Source organism: Mugil cephalus, chromosome 10, assembly GCF_022458985.1.
Source record: "Mugil cephalus isolate CIBA_MC_2020 chromosome 10, CIBA_Mcephalus_1.1, whole genome shotgun sequence".
NCBI lineage: Eukaryota > Metazoa > Chordata > Actinopteri > Mugiliformes > Mugilidae > Mugil > Mugil cephalus.
Genome location: NC_061779.1, coordinates 7149525 through 7168903, shown reverse-complemented (window position 1 = coordinate 7168903; position 19379 = coordinate 7149525). Strand labels below are relative to the sequence as shown.

At 40.2% G+C, this 19379-nt stretch overlaps 2 protein-coding genes across 2 annotated transcripts in view; one reads left to right on the top strand and one right to left on the bottom strand.

Moving 5' to 3' along the window:
- st3gal2 (ST3 beta-galactoside alpha-2,3-sialyltransferase 2) overlaps positions 1 to 14925 on the bottom strand; it is a 59208-nt gene extending 44283 nt beyond the window's left edge. Inside the window, exon 1 of the mRNA XM_047596376.1 lies at positions 14421 to 14925. The gene's annotated coding sequence lies outside the window, so the exon portion shown is untranslated. The remainder of the gene's footprint in view (positions 1 to 14420) is intronic.
- Positions 14926 to 16599: 1674 nt separating this feature from the next.
- Positions 16600 to 19379, top strand: part of sf3b3 (splicing factor 3b, subunit 3) — a 31031-nt gene continuing 28251 nt past the window's right edge. The window contains exons 1-4 of the mRNA XM_047596460.1: positions 16600 to 16748; positions 17338 to 17478; positions 18411 to 18566; positions 18765 to 18935. Of these exons, the coding sequence (XP_047452416.1) occupies positions 17409 to 17478; positions 18411 to 18566; positions 18765 to 18935 (397 nt within the window). The 5' untranslated portion in view covers positions 16600 to 16748; positions 17338 to 17408. The remainder of the gene's footprint in view (positions 16749 to 17337; positions 17479 to 18410; positions 18567 to 18764; positions 18936 to 19379) is intronic.

Sequence of the window (19379 nt, the reverse complement as noted above, 5' to 3'; positions counted from 1 at the left end):
GAAGCTGTGCGCCCAAGACCTATACTGGCTGTATAAACCACCCACAGAGTCTGTTTGCACCACAGAAGTCTCTGACAATCAGCAACTTATGCATGAAGTAACAACAGTGACAGGAAACTTTCACCGATATTTCGCCAAAGACAAGTCACACAAATGTTTATATCACCTCAGTTAACCTATCCTCAGTGCGTCCCATCTTTACTGATCCCAAACAATCAATTTGAAAATTGCAGAGATGGGGAAGCAGCTGGAAATACTAAAGTGGAAACACAGCTGACAAAACTTAAATTTCTTGGGAAGTACACTTAGGGTTATGGCGCTACGGTCTGTGTAGGGTCTGAGCTGTCGCCGTAGCTACACCATCAAATTGACACAGAAGTCGTCTATATGCTCAAGTCCTTGAGCAAAAACAGTATCTGCTTGTTTGTATTTAGCGTAATATGCACTGATTAGAACAACAGAAGAAAGAAGCACAGAGGGAAAGGAGTGGTCAACATCAATATAGAGAATAAATGAACATTGTACCACAAAACAAGCTTCAAGTAAATCTGCTTTTATACAGCGATGTCTCTCCCGGGCCATATAAAAGTGGTCATTCCTACTCAGATTGGTGGAGACATTTACTGGAGTAGAATGAAAATACACAGCTCAGGTCCCTGTGTGTAGTATAAATCTGCTATAAAATGTTTTGTTTAGCATTAAACAGCGATGCCTCAGTATGTCTAGACAAAACAAACTAAAGTAAGTGGCACATCTGTTGTTTGTGTCACACTTATCACGGCGCACACACACAAACCACCCACGTACAAAAATCTGTGTGCGCGATTAAGTCAACTAAGAAGAAGGCACAATGAAACACTGAGTATCTGACATCCTCCAAAATATGCCCAACTAACATGAATCCAGATGTTATCGTTATAACTAAGAATAAAAGTTGCATCACTTAACGGAAAAGCTCAGTTTGTGATTTGTGCAATGTGGGAGGATGCATTTCAACATTAAGTTTGGCGAGAACAGTCAATCAATTTGTGTGCAGAAACTAAACAATGGGGCAATTTTCAAAGGCCTGCCTCTGCGGTATAGGGAGTATAGAGAAATCAGAGCTCTGACAATGTGAGCTACTGCATTATTTTAGCTAAAGCCTAATCAAAGACAAAACATCATTATGTTCCAACAGGCATTTTCAATTAACAGTTTGCAATTAGAAACACACAAAGTACATTTCAAGCACAATAAAAAGAAACAAAAGAAAAAAGCTACAATGAACAATGTGCAATAGTATTTCATATGTGTGTATTATGGGCAACTCCGTTTACAATACACAACCTAAGCGAGTTGAGACTACGACCATATCTGAACTTTCCAGATTTATTATTTTTATTATCTATGTCTTATTGTATTCCTGCTTATTTATTTATTTATTTATTTATTTCTTTATTTATTTATTTATCCTTTTAAACATACAAGAATTCCCATAAACTTGCAGGTATTGTAATGTGCCTGTTCAAATCGCAAATATTATATCTATTCTATAAAAAATGTAGTCCTAAAGTAAAACCAGAACTACCGCAACACTGACTTAAGTTTCCAGAAACATTTTGCAGAAATTTTGTGGAAACAAAACGCATTATCCTCGAATGTATTTAAGTGTTCCTGTCGGAATTTGTCACCGTTGCCATGGCAATAACTCATCCTCGCATCACGAGCGTCAGCTGTCACACCGGTGTCGTTGCAGGAATTCAATAGCGGGAAAAGCCACAACAGTAACACCGGTCTCACACCCTAAACATAAAAGATGGCTGGAATCACAAGAAGCATTTGTGTCACGCTGACTCAACCCCAGCGCAATACTGAGCGCATCCTAATTCATGTCAGGTGGCAGGTGGTCCGTGGTCTTAGGAGGAAGTCGATTAGCTGGGCCTCACCCCTACGCGGTTCTCGAAAGGAGAGCGGGAAGAACCCCCTTTGCTCTTGCTCTCATTCTCTCTCCCTTGGGTGCTCTTTCACGCTCCACGGAGAGATGAGAGTGTGAGAAGAGACGAGAGGCGAGAAAGGGATTTTTTTTTGGAGGGGGGGAGCAGATGAGATGAAGTGAAAACTTGACAGACAGCAGCTCTGGGATCTCCTCCTGTACGTGCTGCCTTTCAAGTGAGAAACAGGCAGAAAGAGAAAGAAACTCATTTTCTGGTAAATTTGAGCAACAGAGCCGGCAGCTTCCTCGGCAGTGAATGAAAAGTGACGACATGAGCGTTCCTGGTAATGCCGCTCGTGAGTGACTCCGATCAGTCAGTTTCAAGACCGCGCCGCCGCCGCCACCACAAATACAGCAGTGGTAATGTCAGCTGTGTTTAAGCTCCAGGAGTGGGTTCTCTGAAAGCTCTAAATCTGATCATCAGTAAGGGGAAAGGGTTAACGCACAGTCTGCACATAGGCTCCCTGTCGAGAAGAGGACATTTAAAGAAAGCACAATAATCCAAGGAGAACAAAGACCTCAGATGGCCAGCCATCGGTAAGCTGATGTAATTGATGGCTCCGTCTAGCTTTCCATTTGGAGGAAAAGGGTGGACATAATAGGTGTGACAAACACATGCGCAATCACAGGTTGACTTGACAGGTGTAAGCGCACACACTGGGATAAATGTGAAAGCTATTACTGTGTGATATACTGTGTGACGTAGACGTGCAAATAAAAATAACAAAAAATTCACACAATTTCTTCACAATCCCTAACACAAGAGAAGAACTACACTAACAATGACGAAGAAGCATTTTTACAAAGATGTGACATTTCTAAGAAAGTGATGACATACTGGACAGACACAGTCGGTCCTGTCATACCTAATCTACCAAACTGACGCACAAAACCTCATAAAACCACAGTGACCCATTGCAAGCACCTGTCTGATATTGCACTATAACACATAAAGCAGCAAGAGTTCATACTGCACAGTTGGTAGTTGCTCTTGCTCTGGGGCTACTTGAGGGGATCTGGGACTGTCAACAAGAATGATTTAAGCGGCTAGCTGAAGTCAGTCCTAATCACGCTGACAGGAGGAATTTTCTTTCTTTCTATGATACCGCCCCAGCAGATATGACTCTGCACAAATCTGATAAGAGAACGAGAGAAAACATATGACACATTCGTAGAGGAAATCCTGTGTGAGTTCATGGTGCCAATGAAAAGCCAAACGCATTTTTTATCAACTAAAACCCAGAGGGAAACTACTGGTATATGTAATAAGCTGAATATATGGCCCTTTAACCGCCTTAAATACATTAAAGTTTTCAGCTTTGACAGTTTAGTACTTTAAAAGCCACTTTCCAGGTTACCACTCTATATTTATTGTTTAGAAAAGATACTTCCTCTCTTGCTAAGCAGCAGGATTCCTGTGATGTTCTTGAAATTTCACGATAATCAATCTTGCCAGGCTTCACTGTGCTAGTAGCTGATCCATAGAAGAGCGGACCAATAGGCCTGTGCTGTAGTGGTGTTTTGCGTGACAATTGTCATTCTGTGCTAACATTTTCCCCAAGTCCCCACGAACGGTCTACCGACATGCTAACTGTGTAGCTGCACCTGCTAGCCTGCACAGCTCATCTGTCCGCCAGTTGTTGCGTTTGGCTTGATAGTAGAAGATAAGATGATGGATTGTCCAATCATCTGCTAAATTCAATTTTTATAAGTGTCTGCCCTTTTCCACACCGTTTTCTACAGCTACATCAAAGTGATACAATGTGACATTCCTCAACATTTCCCATGGCTGCTGCTTCATAGAAAGAACGTTTAACTTGACAAATCACAAAGGGCCTTTGGAGCGAAAGCAGCCGCACTGAGTGCAAGGCAATTTGTTGCTAGAGGATGTTCCAAGCTCTGGTTTCCTAGGCAACCCTCTTGTGTATTTCCCTTACCCAAATGTTTTGGAGGGAAACAAGCAAAACAAAAGAATATTGCTAATGAATAGATGAAGCTCACTCTTCTTGCCATAACTGCTGTCAATTTGAAAAAAGAAAAGAAAACTCATCATGCCCTCATGACCACAACTGGAGCGTTTGATGGTCTCTTGTTGCCCTAATCAACATGTGTGTCCTTCAGCTTCACGTTAGACCACTTGTAAACTGCTCTGTTGTTTTGTGAAAAACAGTTGCATGAGATCAGAATGTGGTGCTTACATCATCACAGAAATGATTGGTTTTATGAAAATAAGTTGTTTGGCTGCATTGCTCTCAGTACCATCAGCAACTATTAGTGTTACCGTATTATCATGGTATGATCTTTTGAGTATTTTTTGGTTTTCCTTGTGCTTCTTGTTTTTATTTTGTTAATTTCTTCCTTGGTGTTACTTATCTTGTTTTACTTCCTGTGTCGTCTCCACTTCGATTGTTGGATTGGTTTCTCCTGTATCTTGTTAAACCCTCTGTCCATATGTGTATATATAGCCCTGATTCCCTGTGATCTTGGTCAAATCATCTGTGATGTTACGCTGTTTTGTCTCGCTGTTCAGTTCCTTGTGTTCTTGTCTTGGTTTTTGGTCTTTACCAGTTGTGTGTTTGGATTACCCTGCCATTCTTGCACAACCTCAGGTTTTGATTTTTGACTTTTTGTTAAAGTCATTTTCTTGCCTGCTCTGGTCTCCCATTAGTGTCTTGCATCTGGGTACTATACATGACAGAATTATACTTCAGCATTATAAGAATATAGAACAGAAACACTTCTGGATTCATGTGTCCAGATGTTTACTACTCAAACAGGCCAATGCACACCTCACAAGACCACGTCTTAGTCAACAAATCCAATCATTCGTGTCATCCGCGAACACACTGTTCTTAAAGGAAAGCACACAAACCTGTTACCCTGCCCATCTCTTTTAAACTCAGCGAGGCTGTCACCAAAACTATCCGTTAGTTAGAGGGAACATGCTTTTGACACCTCAATGCTGCAAGTCCACTTATTTATTCTGTGAACACCACTTTTGAGTGTCTTGTGCAATTGAACAACCTCCCTCTGAGAGTGAGATGTGTGAAGAGAGTGAGTGAGAGAGAGAGAGAGAAGCCCTTTATTTGAGGCTATATCAGCAGGATGACCTGTGCGTTAACCCAGTTTAAAGCCCCTATGGAGCAAAAGTGACAACGAATGTGTCATTCAGAAAACAGAAGAGAGGAGATGAGAAGAGAAGACGTAACCCACTTAGGGTTGCATGCCTCTATTAAAATTGTCTGCTCCCTAGGTATTAGATTAACCTATTTTAAGCTATTCCTGATGAGTTCATTAGACGAGACAGGAAAAAGGCGCCTTAGTCCCGCCACTGCAGATTTCTAATGATATGATGAAGATCATCAGCTGCAGCCTCAGAATTGGTTGTGCGAGCACAAGAGTGATCTATAATTATATTATTTGGCTGAGTTTGAACTCCAAAGTACCTTCTGCAGAGCAAAGCATGTGACTGCCTGGAAATATAATCCAGTGTTTGGGCAGTGATTTCCACAAGGGGGGGAAACGCTGTGACACCTTTTGGCCATCACGTTCCTGTGCTTTAGTGGGCGGCTTTTAAGGGACTGAATTTTAATAGTACATAATAATGCTTTTAGTCCACGTTCTTTCCCTGACATTTTAATAAAATACACTGCCTGGCCAAAGAAAGCACCACCAAAAAAAAAAAAAAAAAAAAAAAAAAAAAAAATATATATATATATATATATATATAAATATATATATATATACACACACACACACACACACACACATATATATAATATTTTGTCGGACAGCCGTTAGCTGTGATTACAGCATGCATTCGCTGTGGCATTGTTTCGATAGGCTTCTGCAACGTCGCAAGATTTAAGTCCATCAAGCGTTGCATTCATTTTTCAAGCTCTTGTATTGCGCAAAGCCTGGTCTGGATTCTGGTGTGGTGTGGTGTGGTGGACAATCCATGTGTGAAAATGATCTCTCATGCTCCCTGAAACACCTTTTCACAATATGAGCAATATGAATTGAATCCTGGCTTTGTCATCTTAGGCTATGCCCGTATCACCAGAGAAGGAAGAAAAAATCCATTGATGAAATAACCTGGTCATTCATTATATTCAGGTAGTCAGCTTCTTACCCTGATGCCGCCATCACTCTGGACTCGTCAGACCACATGACCTTCTTCCATTGCTCCAAAGTCCAATCTTGATGCTCCCTAGCAAACTGAAGTCTTTTTTACCAGTTAGCCTCACTGATTAGTGGTCTACACAACGGTTCAGTCCCAATTGCTTGACTTCCCATCACACTGTACATGTAGAAATGCCCTTACTTTCACTATTAGACATCGCCGGGAGTTCTACTGTTATTTCTTCAATTTGATTTCACCAAATGTTTAAACGATCACCAATCACGATCAATCAGGAATTTTTTTCTGACCACATTTCTTCCTGGAAGACGATGGTTCCCCGCTAACCTTCCAGTTCTTAACAATGTGTTGGACAGTTCTTAACCCAGTTTTAGTAGCTTCTGCTTCAATCTCCTTAGATGTTTCCTCTGCTTGATGCTAAATAAATAATACTAACAAATAAATAAATAACTTGTTGCCAGCTGAAAGATAATCACCCATGCAGTAATTATTTAATAGGAGGCTTGGTCTATTTGCTTAGTTAAATCCAGGTGGCGACTCTTTTTTTTCTCGGCCAGACAGTGTACGTCACAGGGTACCTATTTCAGTAGGCTTTTAAAATGCCCAGAAATTGAGACAAATGCCAAGAGCTGACAGAGCGAAGGAGAAAATCTTGTGGAGCTGCTTCATCAAATCATAAGAGCAGCACAGATGGGACGACACAAGTAGATGACTCGCCTCTGCAGCCCGTACTCTATACATGACAGATCGCTGTGTGTGATATGCAGTCAACTTAGTTGTAGTTGATGTTGAACAATATAAAAGGTGCTCAACACTTGTCGATGGGTCATTACGTGGATACATGCGACCCAGACCACCCTCAAATCTTTTTATGTGATTGCATTGCCCAGATTGGCTCTTAATGTAAGGTCTGAACAGGCCTTGTATGTTGTCAGTCAGAAAAGATTCATATCTGTCTGTAAAAAAAAAAATAAAATAAAATAGGCTAGGGACGAGGTCGTCTTCTGAGAGCCAGGTAAACAGCAGGCCTGCCTCCCTCAAAACACAATAAAAATCATTAAACCAACAGGAAATCTAAATCTATTTTAAGGAGCTCTGGAGGTGCTCACATTTTTTGTAGTCGTCTCTGTGCAAAGCTAATTCGTAAAGCTACAAACCTATAAGCCTTTTAGAGGCTATTTCATGCTTCCTAAAAGCCTCCCCACCAAGAACCTCAAAACTCAATTGACTGTGATTTGAAGATAGATGCCATCTACTGTCATCCCCTAACACAAGTGCTTTTTATACACACAGTAGTCTTTTCACCTGTTGTTCACACATCCAGTACCACAATATACTGTAGGTACTATGCATAATCATACTTGTTGCAAACAGGGTGCAAATAAAGATGCTTGCAAATGTATGCATGAATCAATCAGCCACAACATTAAAACTCCTGACAAGGAGTACTGAATATGATTAACCATCTTGTGACAATATAATATTGTGCTGGGAAACTTTAGGACCTGGCATTTGTGAGGAGGCAACTTACACAATGTAACACCCACCTAGACCAAACCATGTACCCCCACCCCATAGCAACGACACTCCTTCATGGTAGCAGCCTGACAAAGGCACAGAAACAAAGATGGAACAACTAAAAAAAAAACATGAAAAACAGCACAAGGTGTTGATGTGGCCACCAAATTCAAGAGATCCCAAGAAATATCTGTGGGATGATGCTCAACCCATAGGACCCAAAGGCCCCCACTAGCAATGGTGATCAACAATCAATACTTATCTTCTTGTGTCCAGGCCCTAGCTTCATACTAAGGAGGAAGGAGGAAGGAAAAACTCCCAAAATGTCAAATTGGACAGTACTTCTTTAACCAGTTTAATTGCACCTAAATCTGTTTTTGTACGTCAGGATGCATTTTTAACAAGGCAATCCATTAATCATTCAATTGAAAGTGAACATGGATTTGATTTAAACGGTAACTAAACAGCTGCTCTGTCTCCACTGTGAGCACAAATTCCTGCGTCGCCCATCGATGATTGTGGGTGCTTTTATCAGCCCAAACAGAAGCCATTGATTAGCACCTAGACAAATGGAGAGGAAATAAATTGACTGACACTCATCGGATGTTCTGAGCAGTTACGTGATTTCTATTGGAGAACTAATTAAACAATCACAGCCATACAGCAATATGGCAAAAACATGAAAATTAACCCAAACAAAAATCAGATTCAATTGATTCCCGGTAATTTATATAATTAAGATGAGTGTACAGTGCAGACTACAGGCCCTCTTTGGTTTTACAGTAAGTGGCTTTACAGATGACTTAAATAGCCGTGTAAACAAAGGAGAGTGTGAGAAAGTTAAGTAGTTTACAGTGATCGGATAGAGTGTCTGTGCGTGTTTGTGTGTGAGATAGAGAATAAAATACAGTTATTTTAAGCAGATTAAAATGATAGGATTACGCAAGAAAGTGTGTGTGTGTGCAGAGTTTTTTTCCCACCATGTTTTCAGTATCATGCATATGATATGGTATCAAAGGCCGGAGGGGGTTTCACTTTACACCCACCACGAGGTGAAATTAGCCTGGTGCTACGCGGTGCTACACTTTTCATCGAAGCCAATAAATTTAACTTTACCGGAGGCCTTTTACCTCAGGGCGGTGTTTGAAACTGAAGGCACATTTTGAGAATTTCTTTGGCTCATTAGGTGCTTAATTTGCTGTCGCAGCCACATTTGTGCACTCACACAGTGCTTCGAGAACACTTATCAGACAAAGTTGGAAAGTTTAAAATACATTTGTAATTTCTAAACTTCTAATCGTGACTGCAGATCGTTGCATCTTACAGAGACTTCATTGCCTTCTTTTGGAAAAACTGCCACAGAATCTGGCCACTGAAATGAACTGAAATGGTTTTTAAAAGAACCTCGATAACAATTTAGGTTTTTAATTGCAGGATTCATTTGTTGGTGAGAGAAAATACACTAATCAGAGATCAAAAGCAGTCACAATAAAAGCACAGCCTTTTTATATCTTGCCACTAAACCATTTCAGTACAATTACTACAATTATGAAAAAGCTATTTAACACATTGTGCATTTAAAAAAAAAAAGAAAAGAAAAAACACAGCACCCAGACTTTGATTAAGCACAAATCAGTAATCAAATGAGAACTCAGGACAAGTCCAAAATGAAACAAGAGGTGCTTTGGCGAAACTATTCTTTTTATAGTCAACACATGAACAGTTTAGTGTACTTAGCTGGTCATGGAGTCTAAGAAGACTGAGGACATTCCAGAGGAGGGATTTACATTTCAAATCTGTTCTCACTGTTCTGAGAAAGTAGCACGAGTACAATGAAGAGTGTAAGTGTGTGTGTGTGTGTGTACAAATGGTTTAATGGTAACAATCCCATTAACAGCCTCTTGTGCTTAGTTCCATGTTGCTGAGTTGAATGCAAGGCTGTAGATTTTTGCAGGTTTGATTGGATTTGTTAACATATACTTAAATGTTGCCTGCACTGCCACATTTTTTTGTCAAATCTAGTCTAGAAACATATACCCATCAGGCATAACATTATGACCACCTTCCTACTATTGAGCAGGTCTCCCTTGTGCCTCCAAGACAGTTGTGACTCATGAGACAATGAACATACTTGATCAGTTTGGGATCTAGTGAATTTGGAGGCCAGGTCAACACATTGTGGTGTTCTTCATGTTCTTTGAGTTTTTCCTAAACTGTTTTTCCTTGTGTGTCAGGCTGTATCCTGCTGGGGATGGCTGCTGCCATCAAGGAGTGACTAAGGGGTGGAGGTGCCTGGTCTGGTCCAGGTGGGTGCTACATGTCTAAGAAAGATCCACAAGAATGCTTGGTCCAACGGTTTCCCAGCAGAACATTGTATTGTCACAAGATGGTCAGTGTTATTTACTTTTTCATCTTGTTTTAAGTGGAAAAAGATCAATGTTATTCACGCCTCATTTCAGCGGTCATAATGTTGTGAACATAATTATTTGCTGTTAAGTGTCTCAGTCAGATAACGGTGAAGTGGGTTTTGAGTCTCAAATCTCCAAGGTCAGTGGCACATTTATTGGGTTTTATGGTGTGAAACATTCATGTGCAAGCCTTTTTAAATTTTATGATCTAGTGGCTATTCTACCAGCTTGTCAGGCGTTGTACTAACTGCTTAGAGCGCAATCTGAATGTATTGAGAGTTTTGAAGCTTATGTCTATGATTAATTAATCAAGCTACAAAAAGGACTTAAATCAGAGGCTGATTATTTAAGTGGATAATCGGTTGCATCATATAACAGATGAAAAATGTGCCTCAAGTACATTAATGTGACATATTAAATCAACGAAACTTTGCCAAGGACTCTTCCTGTGCTTGTTTTTGCTCATCTGTGCATGAAAAAAATCTTAAAAAATGTTAAATATTAAACCGGTTGTTTACATCTTGTTTTCTTTATTCCTCTATTTCGCTGATTGATACAATTCTGCATGCTGCTTAAACTGCAGAGTCCACGATATGCTCATAAATTACTGAAAGAAGAACATGAGCTGAAACAAAAGTGTTCACTCAGCTGCAAGCACTGCTAAATAGCTGTAAATCATGTGTAACTGAACAGGTTTACATGAGTTTAGAGAAGGAGTCTTTAGGCCAAGGAACCCCAAACTGATGGAGAGATTACGTTGGGACCAGATACCTATATACTATACACCTACTGTATGTGTTCTGTGTTAAACTCAGCCTAGTACTATACTCCCAAATAAGCAAAATGTCTGACCCTGATGAGAAGCGCACAACTTCTAACTTGGATGAAAGAATGTTGATTTGAACGAGCTAATTTTGCAGCGTGCGACTGGGGATTCACGTGGGGACTGAATATGCTCTCGGCCAGTTGTGGGGAACGAGCAGGAATGAGCAGGGGTCTTTAACGTTTTTCAGGCCAAGGACCCCCAAACTGACAGGGATTAAGTAGGGACCCCCTACTATATGTGTCCTATATTAAACGCAGCCTAGTTCTATTTATAAATATACACTATTATCATTTTGCATTCAATATTAAGCTATTCAGATAGTACACAGCTCCAAATATTCATTTTTTTTTTTTATTTCAAACGTGCCGGAAAATTGTGGGGGAAAAATAAAAAATGTCTAATCAACTAAAAATTTTATGACCCGCCCCTTGCAGTACCTCCACAGACCCCTAGGGGTCACGGACCCCCTGTTGAAGACCTGTGGTTCAGAGGTTTGCTGACAATATTAAAACAAGAACATGAAATACCCCAAGGCCACAGTGAGGACAGTGTTCACCCTGCAGGTAGATTTTAGGTTGAAAATAAAATTTAACCCTAAAATTAATATTGCCAGAGAGCCGATTTATATTTGAAAAACCTTCAAACATCCATAACCACAATGCCTTCAGAAACATTCCGGTTCCTAGAAAGTCTATAAAAACTGGACGAAAGCTATTCATAGAGAAAGCTGGGTGATTAAACCGGGAGGCTGAAGGATTCAACACCTCTTACCACCGCTTACAGTTAAGCCCTTGAGTTTTCTTAGTCAATGAAGTGTTGTCGTGTGGTTTTCAGCTCAAGTTAGAATGATTTGTGATATTTCACACCTGAGATTGTTGCCCTTTCTTTTACTATTACTCTTTTCTTTTTTTTAAATCACATACTTCAATGTACACTATGCAATTCCAGATTTCCAAACGTGAGTTATATCGGTCTAAAGCTGGCTTTAGGCTGGTAATTCATTACACTCGTGTACTTTTACACCCCTCTGCACAAGGTTGAACGTCTGTAAAAGGCACGTCACCTTTCTCTTAACGCAGAAGGTCATTTTGTAACACATTTGCTTTTTTTATGTAATTTATAGTAAAAAAAACATTAAAACCTAATATTATCAGATCATACAGTAAAAGGTTTTGGTTTAAATGTGGAACATTTTGCCAGTTCAAACTATATGTTTGAAGATTCTCAAGAATCTTAATAATTTAACATAAAGAATTACACATTTTAGTGGTTTTTGCCTTCATTATACATTTATGTAAGAAGAACCTTGCACTATGAAAAAATTAAAGCAGCATTTCCAAGTTCATAAGATAAAAAGAAATCACGTAGCTTTAAGTTCCCTATAATTTATCGGAATTGCAAGGTCAGGATGATGAGTCAGTCAATGGAGAAACAAATCTGGCTCAACCTTTTAGATCCTGATTTTACAAGAACTGTCGCTAAAGATCTTGCTGCTTTTCGCATCTTTTTGTTCTATATCAGATATCTCCACACTTTCCTCTAAAAAGAGACATTTTTGCGGATACATTTTGTCTGGAGCTGCAAAAACATATGTGAGAAAATAGATAATTTTATATCCTCATCTAGGATCCTTTCAAGTTTTGTATGTCTGTGTGTGATGACTTTACGTGCTTTATCATCTCCGCCACAAAACTAGTTGATAGCTTTGTAAGTAGAGTTTAAAGGCTCCATCCACTCCTTTGCTCAACTTTCCACAGCAGTTTATCTCCTGCAAAAATGGTGTATGCTTGATCTGAAAATGACTTTCAACATGAGAAAAATAAAAATTGTTGTTTGCTCATTTCTCGCCACATACTGAGCAGACACTTTGCCATCACAGTTGTAAGTTAACCTTGTTTATTTTACCGAGGGTGGAAGCTCCAGATTTACCACCTGCAGGGATTGAATTCGGGAGGTAAACATAGTAGGATGTGATTCATATCCTAACTGACAACTTTTTAAAACTTTTTTTTTAATACCAGTGACACGGGATCGCCCTCGAGCTCCCAGATTAGAGGTGTTCTTTGAGCATCAGTCCACGGTGCAACAAAAGAAATAACGAACAATAACATAATAAGTGGTCTCCAGAGCTGTGGCTTGCAGACCCCTGTTTTATTTATTATTATTTCCTTCACAGGAAAATTGTTTCCACGGTCTGTACAGCCCCGAGAATAAAACACATCATTTCACATATCAAAAACAAACATGCCATGTACACGCCACCACACATATCCAACTATATTACAGTCTCTTTACATCTTTGCAAACTCAATTTCTTTGGGTTTTGTGAAGAGAGGTCACTTTTGTCTTATATTCACAGGTTGATTATAAAAGACAATTCGCAGGTTAATCGGTAATCATCACTTGCAGCTATATTTAAGTATAAGTAAAAGAGAGTTTCTTTCAGTTTCGTGTCAGATGTTTTTGGTGCAACTTCTTAGCAAACTACGTCTCCTCAAACAATCTTCGCCCCTCTCTCCGTGCAGGTACAGTAAAACTGGCCCCCTTCCCTCATCTACTCTTTCCTGCATCCAGCACTCTGACCGCTGTCGTCTCTTAGCAACGGCGGCAGCAAATCAATGGAGGGGGAGAAGAGGGAGAGCGAGCCAGCGAGATGAATGAGGGTTGAGAGGACAAAGGGGGAGGAAAAAGGTGGGGAGAAGAGGCAAGTAGGGCAGATGCATGTCAAGTGTATACAGAAAAGGCAACCGGGGGGGGGTAGGGATAGAAAGGAGGTTAAAAGGGGGAGGGGGGCAGAAGGGGGGAGATGAGGGGTGAGGAGACCGGAGGAAGAGGGAGGGAAGATGGAGATGAGGGGAGGAACAGCAGGAAAGAAAGTGGGGAAAGCCTGTTTAAATGTCAACTTCTACTGTGTTTAATGTCATTTGGGATGAAAATGTCAGATTGATAAGGAAGATTACACTTTGAGGGATAGTAGCACATGTCGTCTGCATCCAGAAAACAGAATAAGCATGAATATACAGTAGGTCTGATGACTACAAACTAGAATGTATAAGTTTATTCCTAATATTAAGAGCAAAACATGTGATATCAAATTGAATTAAAGTGTAGGCATTCAGAGATTCTGATGCATTTTCTGCCAGATAACATAACAATTACGTGCAAATTAAAACTTGGACGTCTTTTCGTGATATTATGAGTAAACATGTAATATTAAATTGGATTAAAGCTTAAGTATGCCAAGTTTCTAATGCAAACAGGCAAAAGATTAAACAGTGTCGGGCAGGTCAAGGACTACAATGGATTTGTGGCAGGGCACCGGGGTGATGCCAAGAGCCGATGGCCTCCAACACGAGCAGCTGACACTGGAGGAGGATGTGGAAGGGGATGATGCTTGCTTCTTCTTCATCATTATTACCACCACCACCACCACCAAAACAAAAGCTCTATTTAACAGAGCTATGCTTGTGTTCGCCTCCCCACCCCAAAGCCCTCACTCGCTGGAGACACTTCACTGCACAAACAAATAAATAAATGATGCTTTCAAATGCTCACCTTGAGGTGCCGGGTGAATCTCAGGGTGAAATCCTACATCAGCCTCAAGAAGCGGTGTTTTCTCTCTTTCTGCTGCTTATTTCAGGCGTCTTCACGGTTTCCAGTCTCCTCACGACATGCAGTCACGTTGTCTGAATCTCTGAATTGTGTGTGTGTGTGTGCGTGTGTGTTTCTCCACGACTCTTTCTGGATGCAAATAAGCAGTGTGGTTTAAATGGCTGCAGCGGAGGAAACCCTCCTCGTTGGCTGGTTTGCGTCTCGCTTTGCAAAAAGCAACGGGTACCAGATGTTGAGGAGGCTAAGGGCAGCTAAGCCGCACACTGGGTGGAAGCGAGTGATGAGACGAGGTCCAATGCGAGAGGAGAGACCTCGGACTGCTCCCCGGGACGGCCCTCAACGACGAGGCAGGAGGGGGCAGGAGGCGGAGACGGGAGGCTGGTGTCTTCCTGGGAGGGACGGTCCTCCTCCTCCTCCTCCTCCTCGACCCCGGCGGGCGGCTCCGCTATCCCGCTCACTAGCATAAATCTACAACTTCCGGTCGTATCTTTTCACAATTAAACGTCCAACGTATATGTGAGCGCGTGTGTGCGTGTGTGTGTGTAACCTTTATTTACTCCTATTGTGGGGACCTAAAATTGTGCGTTTGGTCACTTGTGAGGACCTTCGTTCATTAAGGGGACAAAAAAAAAAAAAAAAGAATTCCTGAAAACATAATTGAATAAATGTTGGTACAAAAACTTGGTTTAAGGAAAACTAAATGCTAACAATAAAATTAAAAGGTTTGGGTAAGTATCAAAGAAACTTTAAAATGTATCTATTTTTTGGCATGTTAATTAATGTTTAATTTTATTTGTCTAAACCATACATAGACCCATTTTATACATTACATTTAGATAGATAGATAGATAGATAGATAGATAGATAGATAGATAGATAGATAGATAGATAGATAGATATCACAATATACTATATACACAATATGTGAATTGAATGCAAGACTGCAATGCTGTTTAAGGCTAACCTAATACTATGCTAACAATAAGATTTTGGGTAAGTATCAAAGAAATTCTAATTTAAATGAATTAATTTCGTTTTTACTGTTTCTGAAAATGTAAACAAACTGGAAGCTTTTTTTTTCTTTTTTTTTTTTGGTTCCTGGTAATAAATACCCAGTTTTATCATTACAATTTTATTTCAATAAAAACATTTATGTGTATTGCTTTCCCATCTCCTTGATAGGTCTACTCAATCCTGAGTTGCACTAAAAGGCTGTAAAAATCATTTGTATTCTTAGTAGAGGTCACCAACCATCTCCAACAGGCACATTTTATAATTACAAAACCTCTTTTGTACAAGTAGTCATGGAATAGAACCATTTTGTCCGTGAAACCTCACAAGCTTCCGGTCTCAACATGGTGCTACTGCAGAGGGGATTTTATTCGGTGTGTTTTGAGACACTATCACTCCCTTGGATTCCTGCAAAAGAATTCTGTTCAGTTTTCATTTTCTGGTTCACTCAGCACATTAAACGGCCCGTTGAGCAGAGAATCCATCAAGGCTGGTGTTGAATATTGTCAAAAAGACTGGCAGCCTGCTGCCAGTCTGCAAGCATGTTGTAACTACATTTACTAGGCAATATAGTAATAAATGTGATGAGATTTTTTAATACTGATATGAATGTAAGTGTGTGAGAATAATGAACCAGTTAAAAACAAAATGTTTCACGTTTTACCTGCAAGTTCTCCTTATGCCATTAAAGTGAAACAAAAAACATTCCTTTCTAGTAAAAAAAGTAGTTCAGTGCTACAATAAAAAAATATATATATAGGTACGGATGCAAAATGAAATAAAATATAAACATACAGTAATTAATATTGTTACATATAACAATATTTTAAAGCAGCTGTGTGAATGAAGTGCAGTAATGCAGTGGTATTTAAATCCAGTTAAGTCTCAGAGTTTAGCGTGAAACCTTTATATTTATTTATAATATTAAGCCAATAATGAAGAAAATAAAATAAAAGGGAAAAACAAATACAATAAACTAAAACAAACATGATACGAAATCACCTTCAAATATTTATTCTCAAATCTCTTCGTTTGGAGTCTTTAACATTAAGGTCTTTGTCTGCATCTGCTGGACAGAGTGTGCTGCCACAGTCTCACATTTCTATCAGGCACATGCTGGCCACCTAGCGTGACGACGTTTTGGCTGACGAAGGACCCACCAACGGCGGCTCGTCGTCGGTTTCCCGAGTTGCAGGGAATTTGATTGTGTAAATGAAACTTTATCCATCCAAAATCCGAATCATCTCATTTAACATACCGGTAAATATTGTATTCTACAAATCTGTGACTTGTCCTCAGTCAGATAGGCTTTGTATGCATGTTAATTTCGCCCGATGTCAAGCGATATAGCAAGAAAATAAAGGACGCGTCAAAAGTGGCGCTTTATATGAACGGGCTTTCCTCAACCGGATGAATGAAAGTTAGCATGAGCTGCCTATGCTTAAGTCAAGTTAGGCGATTATGCGCTGCTCTCTTATCTGTGTTACAAATAACAAAGTTTAGGCGGCAAACAACAGTCAGTGGCGAAGTTTCATTTCCTAATTGCTTACGGTGCTGCTAACGATTAGTTATACGAGCTAGCTAATGCTAGCTGTTGTTGGGATGTAAACAGTCATATTAGCGCCTTAGTTTTTTTTCTATTATCTCATAGAAACATTGTGAAGCACATTTGTCAAGTAGATACAATTCGGCTTATTTTTATATCCCTTTTTTTGTAAGTTCTGCGTTTCTCAATAGTGGAGTCGCGTAGCTAAAGCTAGCTTCATAGCAGTTAGCGAATTGTTAGCTTTAATTATAAACTCCTCCATAAACTTGATTTCTTACTGCTCATGCACTTTTGTTTTTACAGTTTTGAGCCGGGCTAAGCGCTCACTTAGCTGCTCCAGAATAACCTTGTGTGGAAGCCACTAAGAGGGAGCCATGTTTCTGTACAACATCACCCTGCAGCGTGCCACTGGCATCACCCATGCCATCCATGGAAACTTCTCAGGTGAGTTGGCTCTAAAAGGGTCCTTGTCTTCCTGCTGTCTTTTGCAGTTAGATGGCTTATGAATAGAATAGAAAATAGCGGGAAACATATCGGTGCAAAAACAGTGTCTGAGTAGTGGTGGTTCCAAATTATGTACAGGTAACTGGGCATTTTTAAAAAGGAACATTTAAATAATGAAGTTGTACAGTCTAATGGCTGTGGGGACAAAGGACATCCTGAACCTCTCAGTCCTGCAGTGTAGGATGTCATGTTAGTCCAAGACAGCACCTCTCAGATGGGGAGTGCCCCAATGCGCTGTACTTGGCCCTCTGTAATTTCCTTCTACTTACATCCTCTTGGATCAGTTCTCCAGCAACATTGCATTTGATGTCTACATTGATGACTGTCAAAGTCATGTGCCACTGAAACAAGCTGATGATTACTCTGAAAACCAACTGCTAGAGTGCTTTGCAGAAATCAAGGCATGGCTGGCCATACATTTTTTTGCACCTAAACGTTAACAATACTGAGGTCACGCTGTTTAGGCCTAGTAATGGATCCAAGGTCAATGCTTATCTGGCGTCCTTTAAATCAACAAACCTTGGTGTAAGACTCAACAGCGATCTCGAATTTGATGCACAGACTAAATCAGTTGTTGAGTCCATTTGTTTTCAAACTTGCTAATGTGAAACCATTTCTTTCTCTGCATCACTTTGAGATTTTAATTCATGCTTTTATCACGCATGACTATTACAATGTACTTTATGTTGGGCTTAGCCAGATGCCACTTTCCCGACTACAGCTGGTTCAAAATGTTGCAGTTCAACTTTTAACTGGAATCAAAAAATGAGATCACTTTACCCCAATTTTGCCAGAAATTCATTGGCTCCTGGTTCGTTTCCGTTTGTTTCCATATGTCAAATGCAGAAATGTGGTGGTTTGTGTTTCGGTAGGAACCAAGATGCAGGAGATTGTTGTTTCGAGAGGAAAGATCCTGGAGTTATTGCGGCCAGATGCCAACACAGGAAAGGTGCACACTCTACTCACAGTGGAAGTGTTTGGCATCGTAAGATCCCTGATGGCCTTCAGACTCACTGGAGGAACCAAAGGTACGTCACCAAGGTTGCGTGAACATGCATGAGTTCTGACCACTAACATCACCTGTATATTTAAAGTCGGGTCTCATAGCTTCCCTGAGATCTAATGTTGGAGATGACATGCTTGATCGTATTACATCAGAATGATTCCTGAACTATTAAGTTGTTATTTTTGTATGATGCATTAATCCTTGTTATATGTGCATTCAGATTACATTGTTGTGGGAAGTGACAGTGGCCGTATCGTCATTCTGGAGTATCATCCATCAAAGAACATGTTTGAGAAGATTCACCAGGAAACTTTTGGAAAGAGCGGCTGCCGGCGCATCGTCCCCGGACAGTTCCTTGCTGTCGACCCAAAGGGCAGAGCTGTTATGATAGGTAACAATTACCGTTAACCATTTTATTCTGGCTTGCTTTCTGTACAGTGTAATCCAAGACAGGGGCACATTGTGAATAATGTGAATCCCAAAAACCGAAAACTCCTTGGCTTCCAGATCTCCTTGGCAAATCTGTTTTGTTCTAGAACACAGGAATTTCCTCATCGCTGGTAATAACTTGGACGTTGGTGGTCATATCTGAACATTAACAAGAGTTGTGTCCGTTCTGGGCTGCTTTCAGCCTCCTGAAAGGCCTGCATGCAGCTGTAAAATAAAGTTGAGCAAGTGTGGACTACGGATCATTACATACATCAAGGCGTAGAAATGATGAGTTTGTCATGTCTCTTCTCTGATTAAGAATGGAGAAAGATTCAACTTCTCTGATCTCAGCCAAAGTGTATTGTTAAGGCAATAGTATGTATTTTAGCTTTTAGTGAAGGTAAAT